This window comes from Alnus glutinosa, chromosome 9 (genome assembly GCF_958979055.1).
Source record: "Alnus glutinosa chromosome 9, dhAlnGlut1.1, whole genome shotgun sequence".
Lineage (NCBI taxonomy): Eukaryota > Viridiplantae > Streptophyta > Magnoliopsida > Fagales > Betulaceae > Alnus > Alnus glutinosa.
The window spans coordinates 5,573,562-5,583,393 of NC_084894.1; the positions used below are offsets into that span (position 1 = coordinate 5,573,562).

The 9,832-nt window shown below is 35.9% G+C and overlaps 1 protein-coding gene and 1 long non-coding RNA gene across 2 annotated transcripts; both read left to right on the forward strand.

The window, feature by feature from the left end:
- The first annotated feature begins 2,239 nt into the window (after positions 1-2,239).
- LOC133876693 (aluminum-activated malate transporter 2-like) lies at positions 2,240-5,722 on the forward strand. The gene is made up of 7 exons (XM_062314950.1): positions 2,240-2,525; positions 2,660-2,800; positions 3,249-3,521; positions 3,621-3,736; positions 3,869-4,012; positions 4,133-4,465; positions 5,567-5,722. The coding sequence occupies exons 1-7, from the start codon at positions 2,240-2,242 to the stop codon at positions 5,720-5,722; spliced, it is 1,449 nt and encodes a 482-aa protein (XP_062170934.1).
- Positions 5,723-8,112: 2,390 nt separating this feature from the next.
- On the forward strand, positions 8,113-9,612 carry LOC133877077 (uncharacterized). Its single transcript, XR_009901651.1, has 3 exons — positions 8,113-8,231; positions 8,308-8,373; positions 8,800-9,612. It is a non-coding gene; the product is annotated as an uncharacterized LOC133877077 (long non-coding RNA).
- The last annotated feature ends 220 nt before the right edge of the window (positions 9,613-9,832 follow it).

Consider the following 9,832-nt stretch of genomic DNA (forward strand, 5'->3'; position numbering starts at 1 on the left):
GAAATCTGAGGACACCACATATTATTCCATGCTGAGCATGTGACTTCTGTATAATGATTGGTGTTATAAAAAGTAGTGTGCAATAATGATTGAAATAATATTAATTTATTATAAAAAAATATTAAAAATTATTATTTAGTATAAATAAATATTATTTAATTGTTTAAAGGGTGGGACCCACATGTAGAATAATTTTTGGAATTGACGGGCTTTACACCTTTCCTTGGAGACCAGCTTTATGCGTGGAGTGGGACCTATGCGTAGAATCAAATTTCTCTTGAATTTGGGTGTAAATCCATGTTGAACTGGGTTAAAAAAAAAAAAAAAAAACACCAAATAGAATCATGATTCAACTCTTTTTCCAAACAGACCATTAAACCATTTGGTTTTTTTTTTCTCAAATAATATTTTTTTTATTATTCTTTTTGCATTCCTTTCTATTATGATTTTTTTTTTTTTTTTAAAAAAAAAAAAAAAAAAACTGTATTTTCAATTGTATTAATTTTTTTTTATTTTTTATTCTCATTTACCGATATATACAGCCCAAAGAGTTCCGGAGGTGACGTATTATTATTGATGTTATAGCTATAATGGTATTAATAACAAGTTAAAAACCCACCGAAATACAGAAATAACAACTTAATTGTTTTCTTGTCTTTTCTTCTATTTTCTTTTTCTTTTTCTTTTTTGCCAAGAAACTGATAATCATCGTGAGTCGGGAGGGCGGCGTTGAAATTCACGTGTTTACAGCATGCATTTCTTAATTTTCTTCTAATTAAGTTGTAGGGCGTGGAGTTTAGGCCCCGTTTAAGGCCCTTCCCCTCCCCCTCCCCCTTTTCTAACTGTTTATGTCAGTACGGATTTGAAATTTCAAACCAAATTCTTGACTTCTTGAAGAAGCCCACATGCATGTGTTGATTTTCAACTTTACCCTAGTCATTATTGGAAGGAATAACGTACGTTTACAGCATGGATCATGGATGTCATGAATTTGGCAAGCTATTTCGTGGTTGTTGACCTTTGGCCATGGTTTCCCACCCAAACTCTCGTTTGACATAGCTCTGACCCTTCAGAACCAAGACGGCGCCTCCCTGATAGTCCAGTACCAGTTCACAGATTTAGAAATTAGATCTATTGCCTAGCTTGTGCCTGCAATCCATTTTAATTATCTAATGCGCTCTGAAATACAAACAAATCAAAGATGGAAATCTTTGATGTCCTTCGTTTGGTTAGACCGGCCTATTTTGATCCCGTGCTTCCGTTGATGACCATCTCTTCTTCAGCTCAGTCGAGACTTTTGATACGATCTGTAAATTCGACACAAATCCAATACGAAATTAAACTTATCGAGTTAGAATTGACCTATATTGTTTTATACACATGCTTTGACATGACTCGAACCCAACACGCGGCCTGATGACAAACAATTTTTTACATAACCCGTGAACCCGGCCAATACGAACCCAATAAAAAAATTCGAATGTTAAGATTAAAGGGTTTAACTCGTTTAATTAAATGGGTCGGGTTATGGTTAATCTATATAATCTTATACCCATGCTTCGGCATGACTCGAAACCGACACACAAGAACAAATTGCCACTCCTAGCTGACACCAAAACCACCTTCCGCTTTTTTATTAGAATATTAATTAAAATAATTAAACATACTATTTTCTATCGGTTTATCTTTTGGAATAAGGGGTCACTTATCATAGTATCATAAAAAAAATGTCTTAAGTTTAAGCATTGTCTTCATAATTCACTTTTTATTTAAATAAATATTTTTCTATTGGACATCACTTATCAACAGAGAGTTTTAGACTTAACATCTCTATCCTTTTTTTCTTTTTCTTTTTCTTTTCTTCTTAATCTTTTTTTTTTTTTTTTTTTTTCCTTTTGGATGATATATTAACAATTATATAAAACCGCCAACCAATTACACAATCTAGCAAACCGCTAGGAAAGCAACTCAACTACAGATATATCGGGAAAAAAAGAATCTATTTTTTCTTGAGCATCTCTTACACGTTGTTCATAACAATTGCGAGTGTGTGACATGCATGCAGTGTAGACGTACCAAACAATTTTTCCGCCTACAAATTAGTGAGGACTGGTTTGTCACAATATATATATATATATATAGCTCCCAAGCCGTCATCTTCTTGCACTATCTCTTGTCGGCCTCTTCCCGCATCATTCTCTCTCAACTACTGCAATATTGTTTCCTTTCAACGCATAGCATGAATATTGAATCTCTAAGTCATAAAAATGGTGGACCTTTCACTCGTGCATGGGGATGGCTCAAGGCCTTGCCTGAGAAGTTATGGGCTAAGGCAGTCGATGTTGCAAAGAAGATGAAGAAACTCGGAGAAGATGATCCAAGAAGAATTATCCATTCGCTAAGAGTAGGACTGGCTCTCACCTTGGTTTCCTTATTCAACTATATCAGACCACTCTATGATGGTTTTGGTGACAATGCAATATGGGCTGTTCTGACAGTCATTCTTGTCCTCGAGTTTTCTGTTGGTAAGCTTGCAATTTGTTTCCAAAAATTCTGATTGATGAATTTATTTACTATGAGAAAAACTAATATACAATAGAAAACTTATGACATGGGGCTAACAATTCTGATTTTGGCATTTCCTTTGCATCTTTTAAAGGAGCAACACTGGGAAAAGGCTTGAACAGGATGCTGGCAACCTTATCAGGCGGTGCTCTAGGTGTTGGAGTCCATTACCTAGCAACTCTGTCGGGTGAGACAGGACAGCCCATAGTAATTGGGTTCTTTGTCTTTATGATAGGTACATATGTACGTAACAAGACATTGGCATTATTTAATATTTGGGAAACTACACTTGTCTCTTCAAATTGACACTTCATTTTTTAGTTATCGTAGCTACCAAAACTACAAAATGTGATTAAGTGACAATCGACCCCCTCAAACTAATAAGCACTGTCCATAGAGACTCATGGCCAGACCATGAGTCTCTGCCATTGAGACCCACAATCTGGCCAATTTGAGTCAGGTACGTACGGGTCACATGCATGATGCATTTTCCGTCAAGTTAACAGAAAATGCTAATAAAATGAACAACTTTAAAGTGTTTGATAATTTGAAGGGGTGTATTATCACTGTTTAAAGTTTAATGGGGGCATCATGATTGCAAATCGTGTGAGTGTAGTTTCACCTTAATGTTTAGTTCAAAATTTGTCAAACTCATTTGATTGTTGGAGGTGTACGTGATGCAGCTGCAACAGTAACATTTGTGAGATTCATTCCCGCAATGAAGGCAAGATACGATTATGGGCTATTGATATTCATATTGACCTTCTGCTTGATATCTATATCGAGTTACGGAGAGGATGAAGTGATAGAGATGGCCCATCAGAGGCTTACGACAATCATCATTGGTAGCTTTGTTGCTATAGTTATATGCATATGTATATGCCCTGTTTGGATTGGTGAGAATCTTCGCAATCGGGCAGCTACCAACATGGAAAAGCTTGGGACTTTCTTAGAAGGTGTATATATATTTATATATATATACTTCCAAAATAATATCGATCCGTATATACTACAAGCCATATATATAACTCCTTTCTATTTTATATATTTTACAGGATTTGGGGGTGAATACTTCAACATACCAGAAGAAGGGCTGTCGAATATGGATGATAAATCATTTCTTCAAGGATATAAAAGCATTCTCACTTCAAAAGACACTGAAGAAACTATGGTGGGTATAAATTATGTTGTCATCGTCATCCTCGTTATATCTCTCCAGTACCAAACATGCAAAAGAAAGCTAGATTTAAACTACCATCTTTTGTTTGCTGATATATATGGATCGATTTTAATGTCTCATCAGGCTAATCTAGCGAGATGGGAGCTGTGGAACTGTCGTTTTGGGTTCCGTCATCCTTGGAAACAGTACCTTAAAATTGGAGCCCTTAGTCGGGAATGTGCCTACAAAGTTGACGTTCTTAACAGCAACCTTAACTCTAAGATCCAAGTAAAATCAGCAATGCCCATTTCTAAATAGATCATCTCTTTGTAGACATGTCATGATGTATATCTATGACACTTTTCCCCACAGATCAAGTGGATTAAAATTTTATTTTCTTCCTTTCAGACACCCAGTGAGTTCCAAAGCAAAATCCAAGAGCCATGCGCTAAAATTTGCTCAGAATCTGGCAAAGCACTGAAGGAAATAGCAGCAGAGCTCAAAAAAATGACACAGACAACAGCAGTTAATCCCCATATTGTAAACTCAAAAATGACCGTGGAGAACCTGAAATCCTTGCTCAATACGACGTGGCTTTGGAAAAATGCCAATCTCCAGGAGACCATACCAACTGCTGCAGTAGTTTTGATTGTAATGGATATTGTACCATACATCGAGAAGATTTCAGAGGCGATTCAAGAATTAGCATTCCTTGCACGTTTCAAGAGGGAGGACGCCAGAGTGTCACCATAGTAATCACATGCGTATATATTTGCTCCATCGCAGAACAACACAGCCACTTTCCGATGATTCATCGATCCTATCGTACGTCTATAACAAGTGGTTGTGACAGGAAATAAGAAGGCTTCATTTAAAGTCATTTGTATTACCTTAAGAAAGTGAATGAGCTCTCTGTATATGTTGAAGTGTGACATGAATCCATCGTAATTAAAGTCGGTGGTACCATTACTTGTTTGTGTGTGAAGGGCAGCTCGATAGACTAAAATGCCTAAAGGGGAAAAATTTAATTAAATGAAATCTTTTTTATTTATTTAAATAATTATTATTTATATTGATCAATTAAATAAGGAAAAACTACAATTTACCCCCTCGATTTTTACACCAATTTGCAATCTTAGTACCAATGTTTAGATTGCTTCAATTGCACCCAAGAAAGTTTCAAAAATTTGCAATCCACCCCCTTTTGTCCAATTGTGCCGTCTGAAGAGACGAAAGTGACCTCACGTGCCGCACACATGCCTTTTTTGGATGAAGGTGGACAAAAATACCCTCATTTAAACGGCACCGTTTTGTCCAAAAAAACCCAAAAAATTCATCAAAACACTTTAGGCCTCCCCAAACCATAGGATATGAACCTGGAACACGTGTCCCTCCTCAGAGTCGTCCTCCTCTCTTCGTCTATTTTATGTTTAGAAATAGTTTTGTGTTTTCTTGTTATTCGGCCGGAGAAGCTTGAGCTTCTTCAATGGCGTCCCGTTCTCTCTAACAGGTTCACCATCTCCTCCGAGTTGTCTAGCTCAGTGGCGACGTGGAGGAGTACTGACTGGGCTTCAACGGGTTAGAAATCGACTAGGATAGGTCTTTGCCACTTTTCGACCGTCCCCTCGAACACGAAGCTCATCGTCATTGTCGGGAAGCTCGTTGGATGTCCCTGTTATTAGGGAATATAGTAATATACACATATACTGGCCCTTTATGAAAATTTGTGTCTATGTTTATAACTTTGTTGCACTAATTAAAATGATTCATTTCACTTGCCTCTCTTAATACCCACTCCATAATAGAGGCTCTGTTCTCCTCTGTTTTAACAAACAAAAACAGAGTCCCTACGATTCGCCCTTCTTTGACGCAAGTGATGGCTTCCACGTTTACTTCCCGTACGGCCTCGACGAGTCCATCATCAAGACATATAAGTTGGCATATACAGTAGTCGACGGTGTAAAGAAGGAGAAACCACCGTTGGCATATTCAGTGTAAGCCAAAACAAGACATATAAGTTGAAATCATTCGTACTATTGAGGTGGCTGCAACGTTCTCTAACTACAGCAAGATGTCTGCAACGTTCTCTAACTACAGTTAAGCAAACATGCTTCATCAGATATTCATATGCCCATTGTACCTCTGAATAAGGAAAGCTAAACAGCAATCTGGTATCAAAGGATTATGTTCATGTCACAAATGGCACTTGTGTTAAGTGGTTATTTTAGTGATTGCAGTAGAGTTTTTCAATAATGAGTGTAGCGTGATTATTTCAATGATTCCTATTGTAAGTTGAGAAGGAAGTCGTGGGTGTACGTCTTTGATCGTCTTCTGCTTGGAAGTTGGGGTGAACATTCCTCTATTCATCCATGTTTTACCCAACCAAAATAGAGGTTTGTTCACAATGGCATGGCAAAAAAGTTAGACTAGTCAGGATCACTTTCCATCTCTGCTCAGGACCCAACCAAGCGGTGGTCAGGTCTCTAAACGAGCTTGCATTGATTTGGTTAGATGTAGTGGGTGCCATTAGCGGATTTTTGGGTGACTTACTCCATTCCCTGAGGTATGGGTCGGAGTGATTTTTGGGCATGGCCAAGTTTTGAACTTGCTGGTTCTGTGGGTCGATTTCGGTGTAGAGAATGACTGGTTCGCCGGTGGGGAGGATTGTGGTGGAACCCGACCAGCAACCATTGAATAAGGTCATGCAATGGTTAATTAGTTTCAGAGACAAAGAAGACGACGGCGACGTGGACATGCATGGACGAGTTTCATTTTTTGGTGTTTTACACTAAATGTTGCCATTTAAATAAGGGCATATTTCTAACTTATAAATAAACGATTCGCCTTTTTTTTAGGGTATTTTCGTCCGATTATCTGCATATAAGTCACATGCCGCGCACGTGGGTGCATTTTCGTCTCATCAAACGGAGCAATTGGACAGAAGGGGGTGGATTGCAAATTTTTGCAACTTTCTTGGGTACAATTGAAGCGATCTAAACATTGGTATCAGGATTGCAAATTGGTGTAAACATCAGAGGGGTAAATTGTTGTTTTCCCTTTAAATAATTAGTTATGCTCCTAAAAACTCTAAGTTGTTTTCTTAGCCGGTCTAAGAGAAAAAAACTCTTAGAAAATAGATCTAAGAGGAGGGAGCAGTCCCTTTCCCTTTCTGCTCCCCGCTCCTATCCTCCCCCTCCTATTCTGATTTTTTTCTTTTGTTTGCAGGTGTTCTCCGACTATATCAACAATTTTGGCATTTCTGCTATGCATATATCCATCTACCTTTGTATTGTGCGGTTCATCTCCTCCATGACCACTGTTGCTGTTTGCGGGTTGTGTTTTTGCTTTGAATAAGAGTTTTCTTCTCCATAGATCTGCCATGGACGATCTATAGCATAAATGTTAGTCAAGTATAAGGGGTTATCCCTCATAGCCTGGATAGTTCGATGTGATGGGTTATCTCTCATGGCTAGTTTAAATAAATTTTTCTAGGATATTTGGCTACCGTTGTCTTAGATCTAGTTTCCTCGGAACAAATCTGCTCTTTAACTATTTTAGTACATAGATTAGATGGAGATGAAAGTCATAGATAGCACTTTATTGTAAAAATTTTGTTTGTATCTATGCCTATTTAACCCGCATGTGGCTATGATTTTGCAGAGCTTTATGCTTTGTAATGCAAGAGCTTTATACTCATGATCTTTGATCAATCAAATACTCAGATCTTTCATTAAAAATTAGTTATACTCTTCATACATGAAAATTCAATAAATCATGAAATAATCAAATCAAATCAATTAATAAAGCAAGTGGTTGAGTGAGTTTGAGTTCATATGTGAGAGGAGTATTAATTAGAATGAATGTTAATTTAAAATTATTAGATACACTTTGTATAATGTCCTAGAAAATATTTAATTGGTTTATTAGGATAAAATAAAAATAAGTCTATTTGGTGTGTTTTTATTTTGATCCTATAGACTTGTAAATTGTAGTTAAGAAAATAAAATGTAAGAGAATATTTTTAGTTTAAAAAGAATTAAGAATTTCAAAAGAAATTACAAAAGAAATAAGAATTGAATAAAAGAAGAGTAAATAATAATAAAAAAATGGGGGGGGGGGGGGAATATATATATATATATATATATATATATATATATATATATAATGGGCCGCACGGCCTTTCCTTTGAAAGGCCGTACGGCCACACAATGAAATGGCCATTCGGCCATTTCATGTACTGAAGGGCAAAGTTTAAAAAATAAATAAATAAATAAAAATAAAATAAAATAAGAACAACGTGAGGCGCATGTGCGCCTCACTTAAAGGGAGAAAACAGGGATGAGGCTCCTCTATGCGGCAAGAAGGAAAAAGGGAACAGGGAGGAATTCTCTTAAACACCTATTATACAAAATTTGTGATCTACGAAGATCCAACGGTCGGATTTTCAATCCGTTTTTGGAAACGTGATCCTTGCACTCGGATCTACGTTCTTACCGATTGTTTTAAGGTAAAACACTAAACTCATAATTTTGTAATTTTTAGGTAAAATCCTAAATATGAGTTTAATCATTTATATCCTTTAGGTGTTTGAGCTTATTGGAGCTTATTTGAGGCTAGCCAAACTTTGGGTTGGAGTTTGGTGAATTTGGGTAAGTTTTTCCTTGAGCCTTAATTTTTGGGTATTTGATATTTGTGGATTTTAAGAGATTAACTTTTAGTAAATATGATTGTGTTTAAAATATTGTTATTGGGGCTAAGTTTGGAAAACCCTAATTTGATGGACTAGATTAACTTGAAGTTTTTAATTATTTAAAATTAGATTGTTAATTTGTGGGTAAATTGTGGGAGATAGTGATGATTAATTTCAAATTAACCATGGGTTTTGTAATAATAAATATTTATGAGGTTAGGTTTTAATGTAGTAACTTATATAAAAATTAGGGTTTTATTTATAAGCCTAGGGATACTGTTAAGTATGAGTTTAGGCAACTGTCGAGTAAAATAGTCTTTAAACGATTCATGAGATAGTGTAATTATTGGATGGAAACTAAATGGGTGCAATATGTTGTATTCAGCGGCACTTTGGGGGAGTGAGCCTAGGACTTGTTAGTGTTGGTGTGCAAGCAGTCAAGGTGAGTATTCTACTCACTGAGAAAATATATTTTACGTTTTTATAGAAATGCAAATGATATATGATTTTCTTACTGAACTAACGATATGTTAACACGTATGTTTTGGATGTTTTAAGTAGATTCAATTATGTTGAAATATCAATGATGTTACGAAATGATGCATGAATGAAAGGTTTTGAATTGATTTGAAGTGTGTTGCAGTTGGGATTTAATTATGCAAAGTAGAATGATGAATTTTCATGTTGATTGGTTCATGGTATTTGAAGAAAGCATAATTTGCAAAGAATAGGAATATAGAGTTAGAAAGCATGATTTGCAAAGGATAGGAGTATAGAGTTTGAATTGTAAAGCATAAAGCATGAACACATAATAATGGAAGAGAGCCTAATGCTCATAATAACGAAGAGAGCATAAGGCTCATAATAATGGAAGAGAGCGTAAGGCTCATAATAATGAAAGAGAACGTAAGGCTCATAATAACGAAGAGAGCGTAGGGCTTATAATAATGGAAGAGAGCGTAAGGCTCATAATAACGAAGAGAGCGTAAGGCTCACAATGAATAAAAAGACTATCATGAGCATGCATAACATTGTCTAAATTGTATGATGTTTTCATGATAAGTATATTGTAGTTTTGCTAGACGTATTAGTATGCATAAGAGTCTTGATAGAAAAAGAACTTATGTATATTGGTATCGGATAGTTGCATGATTTAAATGCCATTGTTTTCTATAACGAATCTCCTACGAATAATATTAGCTGCCTAGTATGTTAAAATGCTTTTTATTTGTTAGTGTATGCTATATTAGCTATGGGGATTTTTAAAACAGAAGTTTATAAAATTGGTAGCTGATAAGCGTTGAATGTTTACATTCAAAGCCCCTTAATTTACATATGTTAAACCCTAGTTTGTGTTGTTAAATAACGTGTTAGTATGTTTTAGTGTTTCATCTCTTTTTTAGGTCTTAATTGAAAAC